Raw genomic sequence first — 22,744 nt, forward strand, 5'->3', positions numbered from 1 at the left:
TACTTGTTAATTTACAAAATTAAGATAGAATTAACTAAATTTTTCTCATTTTACCCTTACCACCTTACATCTAATTCTTAAAGTGTAAACAAATTAGTAAAATTCCAAAAAAAAGAAAATCTCAACAAAAACTATCACTTTTTTATGTATGACTTCTTCAGAAGCGCGTAAGAAAAAAGCGGACAAGTAATAAGGTAAGAAAGAAAGTACGTGATAAATTTAGTTTGAAACCCATATTTTTCCGTCTGAAATATAAGTGATCCAACTCTCAAAATGTTGCAAGGTAAAATTTTTACATTAATAACATGCCAATCTTTAAATTGTCTGACGAGAATAACCAAATGAACAAGCACCAGAACTGACACTACAAAAGATGGCTTCCTCATTAGTACATGCAGCAACTTTTCTTCAAGCAACAGTTTGGACTGCTCTATCAAAACTTTCTTCAGCAGATGCAGCGCGCTTGACAAGTGTGTGATCTGGGTTTGATAATTTCAACTGGCTGCAAACATCAAGTAACAAAAGCAGCCCATTAGTATTCTTTTCTAGCTACCAAGACAACAAATTGGTGTTGTCATGGTTCAACTGTCTACTCTCTATATCACCATAAAAAGTGTTATGGACGAAGATACTTCCAAAGCTGTGAATTAGAGACTGGACAATTTTTCTATCCTTCTATAACCATTATGGAATCACAACTAGATTCATTCAATAAAAAGTTGAAACAAATAGTAACTATATGGGACTCATCGTACTTGAGATAACGTGTGGATGGTTTTCCAAGGTGAAGACTGCAGACAACCAGATTGGCCAGTGTTTCTGGATCCTTAGCGTCCTGCATAAATGATCAAGCTTGTAAGTGATAAAGGAATAGAGGAACAATGATAATGCATTGTGAGAGAGACTTTCTAAATGAATGATTAGCAAAATTGTTCAGTGTAATCAACAGAATTTGGACATATGAAGGTTAATTGATTCTTTTACAAGTACTAGCTCAACTGAAAAATAGAAGACAATTATCAAGTCAAAGTGACCTTGTTTAAGGCTTCAAGCAACAGTGTCTCAGCTTCGTCAAAGTTACCCATGTGCATGCAACATACAGCCTTCCCATTCAGGATTAAGCTAGTCATCTGATACTTCTCAGAAAAGTCTTGGTAAATAAGATATGCTTCTTGTATTTTTGAACCACCCTGAAAATAGAATATATTAATAAATGTTCCCAACTAATAGTTTTTTGTTAGGCAACCATATTTGAACTTATTATGTACCACTGCCAAGTTTAACCATGCACTTGCAAGTTGAGTTAGTGTATGATCTTCATCAACTTGCTGCATGATTCTTAACTGTTTCTCTGCATAATCCGATCTATGCATCTTAATGAGTATCTGGACATTCAAAGCATGCCTGCATAAGCACATTTAGTCAGGGAAATGAAAATTATTTTATACTTTAGATTTTAACCTCAAAGTAGACGGTTGAAATTAAAAAGTATTTTAGACCTCAAATCCATTAAAGCAGAAATTTATAAAAACGGCAAGCCTACAATCTTTCAGTCAGCCAACTTAAAAATATGACAGTATACATCTAGAAACTAAAATAGCCAAAGTAAAGCAAGAAAGGAATGACAAATTCATTTTGAAGGGAAGCTTCTTAACCTAGCTTAAGCCTTGAGGCATAACCAAAAAGTGAAACACAGTGTACAAAAAGTGCACAAACAGAAATAGATAATCAAACAAAAAATTTAGAAAAAAAGTAATACCACCAAAATTCTGTTCGATCAGCTGCCAGGAGATCTATGATTAACTCATACTTGCACAGGACTGCATTAAGATTATTAGCACTTCTACGGTTCTAGTTATACTATTCTCAGAAAAGAAATTATGTTATTCGATCCATTCTGTAATACTTTTTGGTAGATAACCATTGTCTCTATCAGGTCTCACTCACATAGACATGCCTTTTTTTTGTCTCAGATAATCATTCATCCAGTTCATGAAGCAGATTTTTTTTTTTGAGAAAGAAAAAAAATTAAAAAATCCATGAAGCAGAATTTTTAAATAGCATTTGCCCTTTGCCAAGAAAAAGGAGTCAAGTTGTTTAGAAGAATATAACTGTATCTAGTCGTACACAAGCACCATGGGTATAGTTAGTACAATGCCGATATTCAAAGAAAATAGAAGCAACCAATCCATCAAATAGGAAATTCCTCAATGTATCTCTACACTATTTAGCATAGCACCTTCAAAGCAATTACACAATCAAAGAAAAGATAGCAACTCACAATTCCATTGTTCCACCAGCATTTGTGTGTTTTAGAGCTTCATTATAATCCTGCTCATGCGTGAACACAATCCCAGCAATAAGCCTCAGTATAGGGTTGCTTCCTATGGCTGGATCTCCTAATAATTCATGAAGACCGGCGATTGCTGCTTCCTAGAACATAACAAAGAAAGTTACAACTAATTACCCTCCTCTTGTCCATAATAAATAGGGAAGAAGAAGAACTAAAAATGATGATTATAACAAAGCATCTTCCTAAAACTTTATAGTTACAAATAAATGATTCATTTTCTTTGATTAAGGACTATATGGGAAGGAGAAATCATCTCAACTCCTCTCCTTGTTTTTTTTAATCAATAAATAGGAACCCGTAATGTAATGTCACTCAAACTGAATTCCCTAAAATTTCTATTCCAGCTGCAAATACCATAGATGAATGGATTTACTTGAGTTAACACCCACACACACCCCACACCCATCCACTCCAAAAGGATGGAAAGCCTTTTTTTTTTCCTTTCAAAATTGAAACTTTGGAAGAAACCCTTTGTAATTGGGAGTTTATTTTCAACAAGATCCACCAATCAGATGGGGGCACCTTCAAAAGTACAGATAACAAGACACAGTAGCTACCAAATTCTCAAAAAGATCACTAGAGTAAAAAGGGGGAGAGATTTTGGAATCAAATTTTCACCTTATTATTAGGGCTGGCAAGGTACAAAGCGAGCAATTTGACAGCTTGAAGAGGAGTAGGAGCTGATGCATCGATCTCATTGATCACAAGCTGTAATGAAAAGAAAAAAAAAACAATACACTAACTAGTAAACACAAAAAGAATTAACAATCACAGAAGAATTCAAAACAATAAAAATACTCAAAAAAGAAGGAAAAACCTGATAACTGGAAAGAGCAATGTAAGATCGGTAAACAAGAGTGTCTCTTTCAACAGCGTCCTCCTGAGAGAGATTTGGTACATCGCTGTTGTTAATTGCAGCTTGGTAAGCACCTATGTAGAAGTTGTTCCTCAATCCGAACAATGGGTCGGGTCCTGACACTGCCATTTCTTCTTCTTCTTCTTCGTTCAACACAAAGTCTTCTTCTTCTTCTTCAATTTGTTGTCAATTCGATTCAGATCTCAGAAAAAACGAAACTCGAAGTGAAAATTGAGCATTACGAAATGAGTTGGGCGGGTCATTGGTTATGAGGCCCGATAGCGTTTTGGGCTTTTAACACACTTGCAATTTTAGCCCAACCATAAATACTAATGGAAAAATTACATAAAATAATACATTTTAAAAAATAATTACTGATTTTAGCGATATTTTTTGTTTATTACCATTTATAGCAATACTGTGATAAATCTGTAATATGTATTAAAATTGTATTATAAATGAATTAAAAGCGATAAAGTGAAAAAAAAATATTGCTTCTATAAATGGTAAATATTTTATTATTATAGCACATTTATGTAAGTTTCCCAATACTAATCCACTTTATAGTTTGAAAGGATTACATATTGTCTCACTAATATTTCAAATAAGATAAACGAGGCATTCTTTTGAGATTTTAAGGTAGATAAATATATCGAATATTAGATACATGTATCTCTTGATATTAGATACATTCCTATATACATATAAATGTATCAAATCAAAGATACTAGATATATGTATCCATTAATATCAAATACATTTTGAGATATATATACATATGGAGAGAGACGAACAAGAGAGGGAAATAGACATATAGATAGGAGAGGGGCGATTGAGAGAGAGCCAGTATGTATGTTTTCTATAAGATATGTTTTGAAATATAAATACATAGGAAGTACTGGAGGGGGAGGGAGGAGAGAGGCAAACGAGAGAGATATTGTATCGCAAATTTATACGATTCACAAATACATGCAATTCACTCTTAAACAATGTAGTTCAGTATTTATAACAAATTACACCTAAGTTAACCTACAAATATCCGAATACATGCGTTTTGATTTTTGGTGAAGTAAATATGATAAAGAAAAATAATTTCCAAACTAAAATGAAGGTACTCAATTGACTTCATGCATATAATAACCCCTTTATATGAGAAGCATAATCATCCCTTTTATTGAATAACAAATTCTTAGTGAACTTACAACTTTAAAATAAGGTTATCAAAATAAAAATAAATCTACATCTTTCATTGAACTCTTTGGATACAAATTAATTAAAGTACTAATATATGTTTTGATGACTTGTCTCCTCAAAAATATTAACCCTTTCGTTGAATTAATCTAAAAGATACATATATTTTGAAGAACTTGAATAAATATAACTTTCGATTATTACTGATGATCGTGAAAGACGAATGGGCAGTCCCTTTTGTGGTGTTGGCATCATATCACCAACAATCTTCTCATTAGGTAGTAACAATTCCCACTTATATTTCATTACAACATTGTGAAGAAAAGTTAGAATTGCAAGACGAGCATACTCTTTACCAGGACACATTCTTGGACCACAACCAAATGGTACATATGTGTATGGAATTGGTCCATCACATTTCTCATATCTTGATGGATCAAACACTTGAGGGTCTTCAAAATACAATGGATTTTTGTTTGTGCTACTTGTTGTCCAATAAACCTACATGTCAAATACAAAAAAGAAAATGTTACGGACATCATTTAGCTTATATGTGTTTATAATTTTTTTTGTAAGTTTATCTACTTTTTGAAATAATTCAGATATATGTGATTGAAATTGAAAATTTGAGTCTAAAGTGCATGTAAAAATTGTCTTAAATCTACTCCAAATAAACTCAAATTTGAAACAGTTTTTCTATATCATAAAAAAACAAAGGCATAATACATATATTGGACCCTAAACTTGACTTCAAATTTTAACTTTGATCTCCAACTTTCATAATGCACAAACAAACACTTTAACTATCCAACTTTTAAATAAATAAACACATGAGTCCTACATGACACAATACACGTAGGACACCACATAGGACAAAAAATGACATTTAGGACATGTGTGTCTATTTGTTCAACTTTATACAAGTTTAAGTGTCTATTTGTGCACATCCAAAGAAGAAGGGCATAAATATAATTTGAAGTCAAGTTAAAGGGCACATTTATGCATTATGCCAAAAATAAATATTAATTATCAATTTATTTATTTTTATTATTCAAAATAAAATTCATGTTCAAATATAACTAAACTTCCGATTGTTTTTTTTTTTTTTACTTAAATACTATCATACACACACACACAAATACCCTTCTCTCTTCACTTCATTTAGTGAAAGTTTTATTGAAATTTCTCCATTTTTTAGTTATATATCTTGTATTTGCGTGTTATGAATCAGAATTAATTAGATCAATAGAAAAATAACAGATGAATAAACTAAAAGGCGAAAAAATATATTTTATCAAGTAATCTCTAAATAAAATCAATGAAAATTACCTTCCAACCCTTGGGGATAGTGTAACCAGCATAGGTGAAGTCTGTCAACACTTCTCTAAAAGTTCCTTGAAGTGGTGGAGTTAGTCTCATTGTTTCACATATCACATTCCATGAATACTTCATTTTGTTCATGTCCTCCCACTCTAACAATTCTCCTTCCTTCTTTGTCGCCGCAATCTCCTTTTGTTCTGTATTTAAAAAAATAAAACTTTGGTTCAGTCGTTTATAAAAATTTCGAATTCAAATCTCAGACACACTGTATTATTACTATTGGCTAAATAACGAACCGTTTAAGATCTTTTCATAAATATCAAATCTCTCTCCAACATATTTCACGAGGAAAGTCATAGTTGTTGCAACAGTACTATAGCCAGCAACTAAAAGTCCCATTATTTTATCAGCAATTTCATTTTCACCCATAAAAACTCCATTATTATCTTCAACAACAATCATATGACACAATATGTCTTGCGTTTTCACTCCTTTAGAGATTTCATCTTTTTTCTCCTTTATAACATCGATAAGCTCCCTTCTAATGGCAACTGCTGCCTTATTCGCTCGATAAAAAGCCATCCCCTGTACGTTCAAAATCATCGCGTGTAACCCTAACGTAACATCGTCAAAACAATTTACGAGCTTCACCATCCTCTCTGAACTCCCCAGAAAGAAACGACTAGCAAGTGTCAATGTCAAAATTTTAGCAAAATCATACATTTTAATCTCAATTTTGCCTTCCCAATGGGATTGCAGAAGCTCTTTTGTTATACAATCCATTTCCCCCAAATAACGGGCTAGGGATTCGGGCTTTAAAAACCCGGGCTGACGAATAACCCGAGTTGATTGAGATGGAGATTGAGAAAGAGAAGGATTTTTCGATTGGTAAGAACGAAAAATTCTTTGCATAGAGTGAGTACGAAACACGGTAAATAGTTTCTCTTCGTTCGAGAAGAGGAATTTGTGGCCGTTAGGGCCACAAATTACAGCCGTTTTCTCTCCCATTATTTTGGTTTTAAAAATATCGCAAGAGTACTTATTCATTCTATCGCGAACAAAATGTTCAGGATTACTGAACAAAAACTCTATCGTCTCTCCTATTACGGGCCAACCGAAACTACCCGGGGGTAGTTTGGTATTTTCGGAAGAACGATTTTGATAGAGAATAATAGTGAGGATGAAAGAGAATACAACTAAGAAAATGGTGGAGAGATCAATAGCATCCATTGATTAATTATTTGTTAGGCTGCTACGTTTAATGGATGTGTGTTAATATATAGAGAGAGGAGGAGTGTTGGGATGAACTAATTGCTTCGTAACTAATTTGAAAATAGTAGAAATTATATATCGTGATGTTAAATTTTCGTGTACAAATATAAATAATTTTATTAGTAAATAAATAATTTAATTAAATTTATATATGTATAGGCAATTCTAATTTTTTTGATTAACGAGTTTTACTTGTTATGAACCATATATTATTATTTTTTAATTATTCTTCTAATAGTAATTATATTGATCTATACTTTAACATTATATTTTTATATAATAGGAATAAAATGATATGAAGATGAAGATAGTTAGAGTAAAAAAAAGTTAAAACGGAGGAGAGGTGGAGATATAATGATTATCTAACATTATCACTATAATTTTGGTCATGGCCCGCATCACATTTAGTCAATTTCGAATGTAATATTTTCTAAATTGTTTTAGACTTGGTTAATAATTTGAAATATTTTTTTTATAATTGAAAATAGTTTACAAACACGAGCGACAAGCCGTGTGGAGTAAGATAAAAAAATTAATTTTTTTGTCATGTTTTTATATATAGCTGAGTTGTTCTTTTATCTTTATTTGTTTAATTACGTAGTAATTGTAGTTAATTGATTAATCAATGATTAATTGTGTCGCTGTTATATCTTGTTATTCTCGACAAAGATTATGAGATTAGGTTATAATTTAATAGCATCGCTTTGAAGAATTAAGAGTAATGATTGAGATTTAAAGAGGGTTATAATAATAACAAAGCCTTAGAGCAATTTAAGTGAATATATTAATTGTTTAATAAATTTATCGAAAATTCTTGATCGATCAAGATTAATTCGATGATATATAGTTAATCTATATAGCAAAAAGGAAGTCTTTGGATATAACTTCGAATTTGTTACACCGTCATCAATATTTTAAGTAATTTGATAATGTATTTTTTCCCCTACATATATGAGTGTAGAATATAAGTCAATTTGACTTAATGGAGAAACCGGTTTATTGCACAATTGAGTCGTCGATCAAGTGATGAAATGCATAAAACTTTGATTCTATGTTATTTTCGATAAATTTTTGACTCAAGACAAATATAAACACTATAACAATAATTGAAGAAAATCGAAACATAAAAGATAATATATGAAATGGAGGGGAGACTTACTTCCCTTTTCCTTGAGATCCAACTAATTTGATTACCTCTTACGACTAAATTGAGGAATATTATCATTAAAACTTTTAACAAAAAAATAATTAAATCTTGCTTAAGTGGTGCACTACGTATTAGTGTTAGAATTAGGTTGATAAACAAATTCATCAGTTATTATAATCATCTCGAGTCAACAAATACTTTTGGTGGAATTTTTTCCACTTTTAACCACACTCATTGGATAATTTTTGACAGTGCTATCTCAGTTTCATTAATCTATAAAAGTTTAATTAATTTAAATTTGTGCAATGTAGGATATTTTTTTTTTTACATTTTTAATTAAAAAGAATTATATTCAAAACCCGATAACTGATTAAGGATAAAGATAGTCAAACTATTTTACCGTAACATATATTTATGAGATCAATTATAATAACGACAAATTTTTTTTCCTTTTAAAATACTTGTTGGGATATAACCTATTTAGGGGAGTTGCTTTTAGGCAACTATACGATTGTTAGTTACAAATGCACAAATTTGACTAAGGTTGAAAGGCTTCGGCTTGGAGTTATTCGAGAATTTTAGTATTCCTTTGATTTCAAATTATTTATCGGGATTTTTGAAAATAGTTATTTAAATTATTTATTAATTTAGAAATTTAAGATAAAATTATTTCATTTTATCGTTACTCATTGTTGTTCATAGAGATTTCAAATATGTGGGAGCATATGACATTTTAATATTAATAAAATAATATATTTTTAGAAGATTCATTATAATTAATATATGATTTCATTAATATTATAAATTAATAATTCTTTAAAAGTATAAATATTTTAAAGACAATTTAATAAATATGATTTTACTTTTTTTGTTAAAAATTTAAATCTAGTTAAAGCTTATTTCTAACTTTTTTTGTTACATCCAAAAGTTCTGGTCTTGTCACGACTGTAAATCTTTTTGAGTGCGTGAGGAATGATTTATTTTGTATTCGCATAATGTTTACGCATTTGATCTATTATTTTTTATTTTGTGAGACCTTTTAAATGAGAAGCTATTTTTAGATATGATATCAAGAGATTCCCTATGTTGCTTATATAGTTTATTATCTTGCCATCACAGATTGAATGTTTTTAGTAAAGATACTATGAATAATATTTGATTATTAAAAAATAATGAACATAATGTATAAAAAATTTATTTTCACAATAAGTCACTTAATTACAAAAGAATATATTACAACGAATCATATATATATATATATATATATATATTGCATTTTGTGTATAACAAATTTATTTTTTATATGAATTCAATAAATATAATATATAGTAACATACGATGATTTGATATATTCATTATACCTTATTTTAATTAAATAGTTGAAAAGATCAATCAATCTTGAAAATAAATCTTAATTAAATAATTGAAAAAATCAATCAATTTTGAGCTTCCCTTTTTATTGGTGTTTATTATATAAATTTAAATCTTTTGAGAGTTCAAATTTTTAATGTGAGGTCTGATTAGATTATCAAATTGGGATCAGCGAAGGATTAGAAAAATATTGTTTGAGAAAGAAAGTGATTTTTTTAATAAAGTGAAAGAATAATTTTTTTTTAATAAAGTGAAAGAAAAAATTTCATTTTATAAAGTGTAATATTTTTTTAGACTTTATATAATGTATGAAAAAGTTCTATTTTATAAAGTGTAGGAAAATTTTTTATTTTGTGTTAAAATTTAGACGCTGCATACAATGTCTGTTGTTTATATTTTTTGATACAATGGAAGAAATAATTGCATTAAGCCTATTTTAGTTACATATTAAAATTGTGATTTATTTGTGTCAGTTTTATTACTTTATGACTTGAATAGGTTTTAGACTCTTATAATAAGAATATATTTTTTCGGTCAATCAGATTTAAGTTAAATGTCATTTGGACATAAATAAAATTGACTTTTCATTTTAAACACATAACATGGTTTCATTGACTTCTTCATTTGACTTGATATTTTTCGATATTAGGCTTAGCAATGTGAACTCATATGTTGTAACCAAAATTAATAAATTTAAATTTTAGTTCCAGACTTAAATAATCAATACAATTATATTAATTTATAAAATTTATTTAACAATTATATTTTAATATTTGAATCATTTATATCATCAAGATTAATTAGAATCTTTTGAAAACTCCCTTTCCTCTCCCTAAACTCAGACAGTGGGGGAGAGTGGCCGAGTGGTCAAAAGCGACAGACTTCCTCATGATGCATTTGTATTTCTTTTTTTCTTTTGATCATAAGTTTATCAACAAAATATTAGATATTATTTTGTATTTGAAGGAAAATATTATTTTGAATAATGAATGTAATTTTTTTTTAAATAGCAAAATACTCGGTTGTGTCGTGAATATTTTCTCTTATATTAAAATAAAATAATTATACACTGTAATTTTACCTAGTAATATTTCATCACGTATAAGGAATGATAATGTTTGATTTAATTAATTTAACTTTTCTTATTTTCTACTTAGTATCCAAACTGACCAATAATTATTAAAATGTTGTCAAAGTGAAGATGCACCACGTTATTAGTGTTAGTGGAATTTTTTTCCAGTGCAATTGCAGTTTACTTTTTTCTTTCTTCAATTTTATTTAATGTTTGACATTTTATTAGAACTTGATTAATTTAAATTTGTATAATGCAGAATTATTTTTTGGGAACGACACTAATAAGATTTTTTTATATTTGGATTTCAAACCTCAATTTCTAGTAAAGAGTAAGGAATTTAATTTCAATCATCTCACCACAATTCATATTGATGTAAATACAGTTATGATCCGAAAGTAATTTATCATAAGTAGGACAAAAAGATTTCTCAATTTTTTTTATTTATATTTTTTTGAAAAACTCTTATCGTCAACATGCAATTAGGAATTTCCAACTTAGTGTAACTTGACCTTTTTCTTTTTTATCTTTTTAAAATAGTTGTTGGGATTAAACCTATTTAGGATAGTTGGTTTATGGTAATTATACTGTTGTTAGTTACAAATGCACAATTTGACTGGAGTTATTTGCTAATTTTAGTCTTAAAAATTAATTAGTCTTTTGTTCACTTTTACTTGTCATTTTTTCTATAATAAATTTTTATTTTTATATGTACATATCAAGAAAAACAATTATTTTTTTTCATGTTTTATACTTGACAGTAAATATTATTTAGCCAAATCATTCTTGAAACTTAATACTCCCTCTTTCCCTTTTTTACTTGTCAGATTTTGACTTAACACACTTATTAAGAAAATATTTATTGTTATAATAAATTTATCATTTTATCTCTATTTATTGATGAGATCTCAAATATCTTTATTCACAATATTTTTTAAGGATAATAATTTAATATTAACAAATTGAAATGTGTAATATGTCAAAAAAAAATAAAGATATAATATGTCAAAAAAAGACAAATAAAACTGAACCAGTAAAAAGTGATGGGGAGAATCCTAACCATCAATTAATAAAAATTGTATGATGAAATACCTATAATAATAATAATTCTTTTTCTTAATGAATAAGTAAATCTAACGATAACAAATAAAATTAAACGAAACAAGTAGATTTTTCATGTGCAGTGTATAATGGTGAGGATAATCATATCATAGTAATAATTTAGGAAATGTCACTTTTAATCCATCAAATAGTGATAAATAATGTATTTGGTTCTTTTGATTTTTGAATTCTGATTAATTACATCTAACTAGAGCCGTTAATATGGGCTAAGTCCGTTGGGTCAGCCCGGCCTAATCCGAAATTTTAGTAGTGTTGGACTAAGATTTTTGGAGCCCATTTAAGAAAAGGTTTTTTAGCCCGGCCTGAATAAGTCTGTTGATTTGAGGGGCTTGAGAAATATCGATAGGGTCGACCCGTGGGTCAATAAAATTTAAAAGAGTCTAAACTCAAAACAATTAGGTTAATATTTTTATTTAGATATTTATACTTAAAAAGACTTAATTTTTTTAATGAGAAACTTTCACATATAGCCACTTAAAAATAATTAATTTACTCTCCATAACTATAATTTGATAATTACAATTTGTAGCTACATGTTATTTAGAGAAGAGAGGCGAGCGAGACTGGGAGAGAGAGGAGAGAGACGAGAGAGAGGGAAAAAAAGAGTAGGAGAAAGGTTAATTGTATATGTATATTGGTTAGATAATTGTATATTATACATATGTAATTGTATATATGGCAAGAGAGATTGCGAGAGGGAGGAGAGAAGCAAGCGAGACTAGGAGAGAGAGGAGAGAGGTGAGCGAGATGGCGAGCGAGAGAGTGGGAGAGAGGTGAATTATATATGTATATAAACTAAAAAATTGTATATTATACATATTTATTTGTATATCATGGCGAATTATACATATACAAATATGACTAATTATACAAATTTGAAGTCAGCCCACGTAATTAATGTATAATGTTAGTCGCGAGTGATAATTATAGCAAACTATAGCTGTGATGAGTAATTAAATAGTATAAGTTTGCTTATCCGCGTAATTTTCCCATTTTTAAAATGGTAACTTAACTTAACAAATATTTTATAAAGACAATTTTATTTGTGAATTTGATTAAAAATAGTAACATTAACATCATGTGACATTTTTTTATGGATATTTATGATAATATTTTTAAATTAAAATTTATAATTTAAATTAATAATTAAAAAATATATAATTTTTTAAAAAGTGGGCTAGCCCGGCCATCCTGTAGCCCACGTACTTGTGGGTTGGGCCGCCCATTTTCCAGCCCACACAAAAAATGGGCTAACCCGACCTGACTCATAAAATATCAAAGTCGATGTGGATTAGCCCGGATTGGATGGGCTAGCCCATATTGACAGCTCTACGGCTAACATTCAATTATGATTGTATTATGTAGTTGTTGCGACATATTTGATAACAATCTCATTCTAAATGTAGTCTACATATCACATATTTTTATAGAAATAAAGAGAAAATATATTTAAATTAATTAAAAATTAAATATATTTAATTAAATATTATAAGGGGCAAACCATAATTTATCAATAACTCCGGACCAAAAGTGAAATTCTACAAATAATCTTGGGTAACTTTAATGGTGTGATATTTCTCTATTTAAATCTTCTATTTTTCTTCTATTTTCTCATTAATAAATGTTTAAATAAGATAGACATCACCAATATATATATATATATATATATATATATATATATGATGAAATTTACTGCATCCAACAAAAAGCAGATTAAAAGGTGCGTTTGGCACGGAGAAAAGTAAAATTCAAAAAATATTTATAATTTTTTCGAAAAATATGTTTTTTTCAGTGAACACGTTTTTTAAAAAATTAGGGAAATGATTTCCTTGTAGAAGTAAGAAAAGTAAATTGTATTTCGAGCTTATTTATTAAACGCGTTATAAGTACGAAATTATTTATTTTTTAAGAAAATACATTTTCTTTTGTGCCAAACACACCCATGAGGTGAAGACGCACATAGATGCTAGCTTTTTCATCTATTAATTTAATTAAAGAAGGATGCATATTGAACTTCATAATCGATTATGAAAAAAACACTCAAAAAGAGAGGAAAAGATCGAGTTGTTGGTGGCTCCGATAAGGGCTTTGGGTCGAGTTCCATTGTTGATCATTCTTTTTTTTGTCTTTTAGCAACTCAAATTGTTGATTTTTATTTTTATTTTTTGTTGTTCATCTTTTTTTTATACATATGAGTTTTTATATTTTAGTGTATCTAGTTGATTTTGATTCTTAAATTAATGTATAATTCGTTCGGTTCACCTTTATAATACATTACAATTTTATCATGTACAATATATTATTTTCAAATATTAATTTTGATGCATAACACTAATTTATTGAAACACAAATTGGTATGTATCATGTTCATAGTTATGTATTCGATACATAAATATTACAAAATTTGTTATCTTTTACTACCGACACGTGCACAATGCTTTATTCAACTAGTAAAAGGTTATGTATCGTCAGATACAAATATTATTTTTGATGCATAAACACTAATGTTTTATAACAAAATCAGCTTGTATCACATTCATAGTTATCATATGTGTATAACATAGTTATGTATCAAATGTTGTGATGTATCACATCTTGTTAAGTATTTTGAAATTTTTTATAAATATTTCAGTTTATATCATATTCATAATTTTTTTGTTTTTTGTATATGATACATAACTTTATAAAATTGTCGACTTTTTATGAATTTGTTATGATTAGGGAGAGAATTTGAGAGATTTTTTTTTTTTAAAAAAATTGAATTGTTTGGAGTTGTTATTTGGGAGAAATTGACACGAATTTAATTTGCATGATTTGGAGAACAAAAAATTAAATTTATATTTAATTTTCTTTTTAATCTCAACAAACTGGTTGTATAATGTATTAATATAATCGGACGAAACTTATGTATCCGGATGACTAATTTTTGTGAAATAGAAAAGAGTAGGGATAAAATGTAATTTAAATCTTAGGATTTATATAATATACTAAATTTAATGGAGTAATATGCATTTTCTCTATTTTATAATATGTGAAATAATATCTTTATTTGAGCATAATACCATTTTAAAAGTATGTTAAAACAAACCTATAAGTTAAAATGTCATTTCAAATTATTGAAAAACGATATTATGTCATAACAATACTTTGATTCTTTAGTTTTTGATTGTAAAACTCTTATTAAAGAGTTACCTTTTCTCTTTTCGTCGATTGTTAAGAAATCAACGAACCAAATTATTCATTGACTTTGCTAAAGTATCTGTTTCTATATCTGATTCGATGGAGTGGGATAATAACCCTCCATCTCTCATTACCAACTTACTTATTTTCGATATGAATAATAGATAGATGACTTTTTTTTAGACGGACTAAAGGGGAATAGTACATTTCCCTTTCATTTTATTATACTTCAAAATAAATAAATAAAAGAAATGTAAAATTTATATAAAAAAAATTATTACGTAATATTCTTCTTTAAGCTTCAACCTTTTATCTTTTAAAAAAAATTCTTCAAAGTTTGACGTGATAATCTATTCGTAAAGGCACCACCGGAGCTTTAGTTTCTCAATTTCTCAGGTAAAAAATCGTAATTGATGGCTTTCTCAAATGTATTTTGGCGTTGAATCTTTTAGGAATCAAGCTTAGTTCAATATGATCTACTCTAGTACAATTTATGAACCCTGAATTGTTACTTCATTTTTGACCTAGCTTTTTCATCGTAATCGTGTAATGTAACGTGTTAATTCAATGGAAAATCAACTTTATTTTGCATATATGTGTACGAATTTCGATCAAATCGAGTTGAAAACCCTATGCAGAAGTTTCCTGATTAAGATATGGTTATTTGGGGAATATTCCCAAAAAATCAATTGGATTTCGTTGTTGTTATGGCTTCAGAGTTGTGGATCTAACTTGGATTTGGCTTGATATGAATGAATTAAGTATATTGTTGATAAAATAATCATGAAAGAGATTTTTAATTGATGAGTGTGTTTGTCAATTTTTAGGTTGAAATTGATTTAAACTGCTGTGTGCTTGAGGAAGGAGTGGTGGAGATCTTTGTTTGAATTAAAACATTTGTATCTGTTTTGAAACCCTAAGTAACTTGTTTGATTTTGAGTTTTTCTTTGTGTTGTTTCTCGTTGCGGTGTATTTGCATTCTTTGGTTATGATTGAGAACTGATTGTATTTATGATGGATTTTTGTGTTGTAGGTTTTGAATTGTGTTTGGGTTGAATAGAAGCTGCCAAAATGCTTTCCTTCGAAATGAATGATCGCAAAAGTAAGTCGATTGGACGTATGTTATAATTATTTAACTGTCGTCAACTGCTTTGGGAATGTAGAACATGTCTGTTTCTGCTTGCGGGAAGATGCAAATTCATATTGTACATCTAGTTTGACCTAATTGTCATAAACTGCTATAGAAATTGCATCTTAGGTTTGTAGCTTAGTGTTCCATACAACTGGAGCATAACAATCTTCTATTTATGGGGTGCAAGAGTCTGCATTCTTTCATTTGTTTTACTAATATGATGTTTGCTCTCCTCAATTAAAACTTAATACCTAGCTATGAGATGGTAAGACTAAAAAAAGAAGCACGTTGTGCTGCTATTTGAAACGTTATGTCTGCTAAGCTTGGGGTGCTTGTTGTAACAGAGATTGGGCTAGGATTGACGGGATTTGGAGTGTTTTTCTCATTCTTGGGGATCGTGTTCTTCTTTGACAAGGGACTAATTGCCATGGGTAATGTAAGTAAAAAGTCTTGCCATTATCATCACAATCTCATAAGTTTCTCTGACCTGTCATTTACCACTTTCCTTTGTTTTATGACTCCTGCCTGGATTTGACATAGTGTTATTTTACTGAATCAGATCCTCTTCTTCTCAGGGGTGGCACTGACCATTGGTCTCAAGTCATCACTACAGTTCTTTAGTAAACGTAGTAATTTCAAGGTTTAGTTTGCTTTTGAGCCTTTTTTTCTTCCCCGTTTCATCTCAACAATTCCTCTTGCTCTCTCTAGAATTGTTTGTTTAGTGTTACATCTTTTCTGTTACTGTTGCTTTTTTTGCACAGGGAACAATATCTTTTGGTGTTGGCTTTTTCTTTGTTATAATTGGTTGGCCCATACTGGGTATGATTCTTGAGGCATATGGATTTGTCGTACTTTTCAGGTAAATTAGTTACATGGTTCCTGACTGCCCTAATAATCTTTTAGTTGTTTTTGGGTACTGATGTACTGTTTTGCACAGTGGTTTCTGGCCAACATTGGCAGTTTTTCTTCAGAAGATACCTATTCTAGGTTGGATCTTCCAGCAGCCCTATATCAGATCGGTATGTTTGATTGCATTGTTCATACTTTATTCTTGTATTTCTTTAAGTTTGGGGGAATCATTAGTTTTTTAGAAAGCATTTTCTTACTTCAATTGTGTATAGTCCTTTCGTTCTGACCTTAATAGATTGGTTGGACAATGATATGCTTGTGGTAGAAAGGAACCAATGGCTGATATATGGTGTAGGAGATAATCCATAGATTTTACAGAGAAACATCTGGAAGTAGTCTTAAGTGCCTTGTATTTTGCTTATATTATGACTAGGCTATACAATAATCACAAGGATCATAGAAGGAACAGAATGAAATTGCCATTTTTTCACCCAGTCACTGGAAATTGCTTTAAAATTAGTTGTTGCTTATTATTCTTTTATTTTTTTTATCCTCTTATCACAAACCACCATATGATTATTCTAATGGCATTCCCTAAACATTTACAGAATATGACCAGTCTATTTATATTTTGCCTGTATGATATTGGGAAGCGATAAAGGGGCTCTCCCTCTTCATTGAGTATGTTATAAAGTATCAAGTCATGTATTTGTGTTTAAATGCATGTATGTATCACTCTATAGCTACCCTGATAAATGAACCAAAAAGATCGGTTTGGTTGTTAGATATCGGATGATAATTTGATTTGAGTCTGGAAATGCCTTACTCTAGGAAGGGATCATAGAAATTGTCGAGTATCAAGATGCCTTATCATGAAGTAATTGTCTGACATTCTGGTCCTCATGCATCTGTATGTAGATATTGAGATACTGCATCAAAGTCGGTCCCACAGAAAGGAAAATCCTTCTGTGATGCAATTTTACGAACTTCAATTTCCATCCAAACCCCTATTGCCATGGTTAGCCAACCTTCCTGCCTCACGGTAATATCTCCACAAAGTATTTCAGAAGAAGATAAAAGCTTCAACTTATAAAATTGAATCATAGTTTTTCTCAAACAAACCGACAAGTATCTCTTCTGTGGCATTAGATAATAAACACTTGGAATTGTTCTATATAATTCTTCTGTTGCTCTATTATACTGTTACTCAATCGAACCTAACATTATGCATTCTTGTGGGTTCCTGTTTTGTTTCCTTGGTCTGAGATTATTTTTTTTTCTCTCTGCAGTTCTTTGACCGCTACCGTGGAAAACGTGTACCTGTGTAGTATCATTTTCAAAGATACAAAGCAAACAAGATTGATTAGCCCCGCTTGCACGAATTTGTAAGATTTTTATATCTAGAACAGGATGATAGTAATTGTTTGTTCCTAGTTGGTTGTATTGGCCTCTCTGTGCTGTAAATCAGATCATGTACCTAGTTACCAATATTATACTTTTGTTTTCTAGATGAAAGTGGAGAAAAAAACTTGATCTCCAGATCTTTAATCAATGGTACAAAGCAAGTGTTTTACATTCTTGCATATTGAAAGCAAGACATGGTATCAACTAAAAATTAGCAAGTCCGTTGCACTGTGCACCAAAACCAACTCTGGAAAGAACAATTACCTTAAAGAAAACCACTATCCAAAGAAATAAAAAGTGAGGCATATGTTTCTTATCAATCCCACGAAACCTGGTAAGCTATATATGAATCCTTTAGTATCCATCATGTTATATTCAGATTCATTACATTACGAAGTTGAATAAATTGTCTTTTACCAAAAAGATGTTACGTCAACATAATCATTTTGCTTTAATTACCACAATTGAAACAACTAAACATTTTGTCTTCGTCTACGCTCCATGCAGAGTCGGACCCAAGATTAGGAATTTCGAGATTCTAAATCAATTTCGTGGAATTTACAAGTTGACATACATAATTTTTTGTAATTTTCTAATACAAATTTAGGGTCTATTAAAATGGGAGTGATGTAGAACTTAACAGCTCAAAGGGTAGAACATAAATCCAAAGTTGGATGGTTTGGGTCAAATAAATAAGGTTCGTCTCCTTTCATTGTTTTTATATATTACTTCTTTTATCTCAATTTATATAGTATCATTTGACGTAATATAAGATAATAATTTTATTTTTTTTAAAAACGGTAGAAAGCAAGTGTTAACTCTATTTACATTCTTGCATACTGAAAGCAAGTCAGTATGAAAAGAAAATTCTACACACTTTTCTTCTCTTCCTACTTTGAGATCAAATTATTCAAAAACATATTATTGTTTCAACAAGTACCCCTATAATACGAACGAAAAATACAACTCAAAGATATCAACCTTCCTCCGCTTTAAAAATGTAAAAGAACACTTGAAATAAGACTCAAAAGTTGCATTGCTAATCTTTTCTCCATTAGAAGTTGCTTGATTCCATCAGAAATGTATTATCGACGATTTGCAGATCATTTTCTGAGGCAATGATTGCTGTGCACCTGAAATTAATCCAGTGAAAGTAGAAACAAACTTTACATTTCATGTGTCAAAAGCATAACGATAGCAAAAACATGAAACAGATGAGATCGCTAGACTTAAGTGATTGCAGAAGTAGAACTAACGGTTTCCTGAAGATAACACCATGTTCCACAACACCATCAATCTGATCAAGGATTTTAGCCACTTCAACTGTCATATGAACAATGGACGGTAGATAGTTAGCATCAAACAAGTTCAACAAAGAGAGTGGCAAAGAATAGTTCAGAGATGGAGATATACCAAGGCTTTCTATTGGAGATGTAAATATGACATCAAGGATGTTGTGCCCTTCTTTAGTAACTAAAGGGAAATCACCTCCAAGAGGACCTGCATACCCTATAGCTGGCCTCCTCCAAACCTGCATAGGAAAACAAAAATTATCTGATTATGAAATGTATCCTATCTTGGTCCTTTGCAAATATTGGAGTGTGGCAAGGAGAGAGCACACTTTTATACATGATTAGGACTAACCTCTGCATCACCGAGGAAGAGGTCGTCTATTTCTTCAGCTGTTTCAAGCCAGTTAACCTGAGAAGTGAATAAGCTAAATGAGTATAGTTTCTCGCCTTATGAACTACACTTGTTCATCAGCATTCAGTAGTATATTTTAGTATGGAGCTTACAGATTTGATTAGTACTGGAACTGAATCTTCTACACCGCCCTTGAATTGTTTTTCCTTTATAATAAATATCAGTTGATCAGCTGCTTCTAAAATAGTCTGCATCCATATTAGCCAATGCAGCCTCATAAGAAGTCAGTGGATAATGAAGATAACAAAAGATAAAAGGAACTTCAAGCTGAAAACACACAATAATATGTTACAAAATCAAGATAAGAAATACAAATACATCACATGATATATGACAGACCTTCTCTTTAATTATAGAATCATCTCCCTGCAGTTTTCGTCGACCAACAATTGCAGCAAGTGTTTCTTCTTCCATAATGTCAGCTTCATCAAATGCTAGATCAATCTATGTAACAAACACATACATGTTTGCACAAAACATTTCAGCTTCAATGAGTGCAATCTGAATGCATATGGAGGTCCAAAATGTAACTAAATGCTCAAATTTTTAAACAAGTCCTAATGCAAGTTTCTAAAGAAGAATCTTAGTAGTAGCGGTGCAGACCTTAAAACTGTCATCATACTGTTCCAAAGGAATTCCTGCCTTCGCTGCTTCACTTGCACTGCTAACACATCTGCATCAGAGTGTTCCTGATTACTCCTAATGGAAAAACAAACAAACTCAATAACAAGGCTTCTCATCAGTCATCACACGAAAAACAGGAAACTTATAGGTAAGCTGTATAAAGATCTAATTGAGAAACTAACAAGTAAAAAATTATGGAAATACATTATCATCGTGCCCAATCCTCCAGGTTGTACTGTTTCATGTGTCAACTATCTACCTAACGAATCCAGAAATTGATATTCCAAGGTAAAATCATTTCTCAACACACCCTATAGTTGAAGTGGGAACACGACGAGTAAAACAACATAACATGGAGTGTGTCTATTCAACAAACAAGTTAATCTGCAGTATGAACTACCAACAAAGAACACATACAAGCCAAAATCAGATTCTACGATGGTATCATATTTCCCTTATTTATTAGGATCAATACATTCAACTTACGTGGGTATGGCAGTGACATCTTTTATAGTACCAGCTCGTAGTTTCTGACCTAGATACTGTATAGCCAATGTAGAAGCATGACCTGAACCTAATCCAACAACCATACCACTCTTCACATATGATTCCACCTACATTTCAACAATTCCACAAGATTCAACACCCAAACACAAACCAAAAGCTTTAAAGTTGTAATCTTTTTAGCAAAATCCTAAAAAAGGGCAAACAAGAAAGTGTCTTACCGAACCAAAAAGCTTTAAAGTTGTAATCTTTTAGCAAAACCCCAAAAAGGGTCAAAGAAGAAAGAGTCTTACAGTGTGTTTGGCGGCTAGGAAGAGATCATCAGAGAGAGTAGAACGAGTAACAAAGCGATGGAGGGGTTTTCTTGATGAGGTGAAATTATGAGCTTGCTTTTGAGTAATAGAAGAAAAAAGAAATGGTGATGTTGAAGAAGGCAAAGCCATAGACATAGCCATGTTCCTCATTTCTGCTTCATCTCAATCCCATCACTATCAGCTGCTATTAACAGTTTTCAATCTGTTTTGAAACAGATAAGAGGGCGCCATGGCCACCCATACAATTTTTATTTCTTTTTTCTTTTTATGTAAATTAATTTAAGTGAGGATCAATGTAATTTTATTATGTATAGAGATATTATTTAATCAATAAATTAATATTTATTAATTTAAAGAATGGTTTGAGATTTAATGAAGGTTAATTTTGATTATATTAAAATTATATTATCTTACTAATTTATGTATTATATTTATTAATTTCACATAAAATAAATATTATATATAAAGTACAACGAATACATCAAAATCATTGTATCTTACTAATTTATGTGTTAAATTTGTTGAATTGTCAATAAAAGAGCATGGATGACAAGTGTGCTTTTTGATAATGTATTCATTGGTTTGACCACAAAATGCATGATAGACGAGTTTTCCAGCCCATAATGGAAATATTGAATTGGTTTTCTTGTCACCCAACACGACATCCAGAATTCAACCTTATGATGCTGTTATAATAAGAACTTTTAAAATGTATTATCGTAACAGATTTTATCGTAGGATATTAGAAGGCTATTAAGTGGGACAAACTGATCTATAACAAAGATTAATGTTTTGGATGCTACCAATTTTACAATCATTGCTTGGACAACACATGTTCAGCAACAAACAATAGCAAATTGTTTTCGACATTGCAAAATTCGTTGGGGATGCAATCTCATAGATCCAAACCTTAGAAGAAATTGTGGATTTCATCGAAAAAAGCAATGTTGACGATGAAGTTGAAGATGATACTATACATTTAGAACTAGTTACATGTAAGAAAACACTTAGCACATCTAGAACTTTTCACAATTTTATGGTGCAGTTTGAAAAGACAAAATCAGAACTCTTGGAATAGAGATGAGTTTCAACTAGATTTAAATTTTACGAAAAAATAAAACATAATATAATCATAGAGTATTTCACTAAATTGTCTTAGATATATTTGTACTTTAAAAAAATATTAATTTATAATATTAATGAGACCATATATTTATATAGGGTCTTCTGAAAAGATATTATTTTATTATCTTATCGAAATTGGTGAGACTTTGGCCCAAGTGGGGACAAGAGAAATATATTACTTTAGAGAGATCATCGATTTACCAA

At 30.2% G+C, this 22,744-nt stretch overlaps 4 protein-coding genes across 6 annotated transcripts; 1 reads left to right on the plus strand and 3 right to left on the minus strand.

Moving 5' to 3' along the window:
* Positions 1-211: 211 nt before the first annotated feature.
* LOC107011970 (coatomer subunit epsilon-1) lies at positions 212-3,428 on the minus strand. Its single transcript, XM_015211664.2, has 7 exons — positions 3,171-3,428; positions 2,972-3,061; positions 2,282-2,433; positions 1,269-1,404; positions 1,035-1,190; positions 756-835; positions 212-502 (listed from the first exon to the last, which is right to left on the minus strand). The coding sequence occupies exons 1-7, from the start codon at positions 3,336-3,338 to the stop codon at positions 409-411; spliced, it is 876 nt and encodes a 291-aa protein (XP_015067150.1). The 5' UTR covers positions 3,339-3,428; the 3' UTR covers positions 212-408.
* Positions 3,429-4,435: 1,007 nt separating this feature from the next.
* Positions 4,436-7,096, minus strand: LOC107010425 (beta-amyrin 28-monooxygenase-like). The gene is made up of 3 exons (XM_015209707.2): positions 6,017-7,096; positions 5,730-5,917; positions 4,436-4,901 (listed from the first exon to the last, which is right to left on the minus strand). The coding sequence occupies exons 1-3, from the start codon at positions 6,948-6,950 to the stop codon at positions 4,545-4,547; spliced, it is 1,479 nt and encodes a 492-aa protein (XP_015065193.1). The 5' UTR covers positions 6,951-7,096; the 3' UTR covers positions 4,436-4,544.
* An 8,037-nt stretch (positions 7,097-15,133) lies between these two features.
* Positions 15,134-18,460, plus strand: LOC107009203 (vesicle transport protein GOT1-like). Of its 3 annotated transcripts, none has more exons than XM_015208492.2 (8): positions 15,149-15,280; positions 15,712-15,804; positions 15,918-15,986; positions 16,361-16,452; positions 16,576-16,656; positions 16,778-16,875; positions 16,954-17,035; positions 18,155-18,460. In XM_015208492.2, exons 3-8 carry the CDS (start codon positions 15,956-15,958, stop codon positions 18,191-18,193), a joined length of 423 nt encoding a protein of 140 aa, XP_015063978.1. In that variant the 5' UTR covers positions 15,149-15,280; positions 15,712-15,804; positions 15,918-15,955; the 3' UTR covers positions 18,194-18,460. The 3 variants fall into 3 exon arrangements, with proteins under 3 accessions (XP_015063980.1, XP_015063978.1, XP_015063979.1); XM_015208493.2 differs by having other exon boundaries at positions 15,712-15,783; XM_015208494.2 differs by lacking the exon at positions 15,712-15,804 and having other exon boundaries at positions 15,134-15,280.
* A 612-nt stretch (positions 18,461-19,072) lies between these two features.
* On the minus strand, positions 19,073-21,669 carry LOC107008844 (probable ribose-5-phosphate isomerase 4, chloroplastic). Its single transcript, XM_015208038.2, has 9 exons — positions 21,395-21,669; positions 21,084-21,211; positions 20,577-20,646; positions 20,313-20,417; positions 20,066-20,161; positions 19,914-19,970; positions 19,683-19,800; positions 19,526-19,592; positions 19,073-19,402 (listed from the first exon to the last, which is right to left on the minus strand). The coding sequence occupies exons 1-9, from the start codon at positions 21,563-21,565 to the stop codon at positions 19,324-19,326; spliced, it is 891 nt and encodes a 296-aa protein (XP_015063524.1). The 5' UTR covers positions 21,566-21,669; the 3' UTR covers positions 19,073-19,323.
* Positions 21,670-22,744: the final 1,075 nt, after the last annotated feature.

Source organism: Solanum pennellii, chromosome 2 (assembly GCF_001406875.1).
Source record: "Solanum pennellii chromosome 2, SPENNV200".
NCBI classification, from domain to species: domain Eukaryota; kingdom Viridiplantae; phylum Streptophyta; class Magnoliopsida; order Solanales; family Solanaceae; genus Solanum; species Solanum pennellii.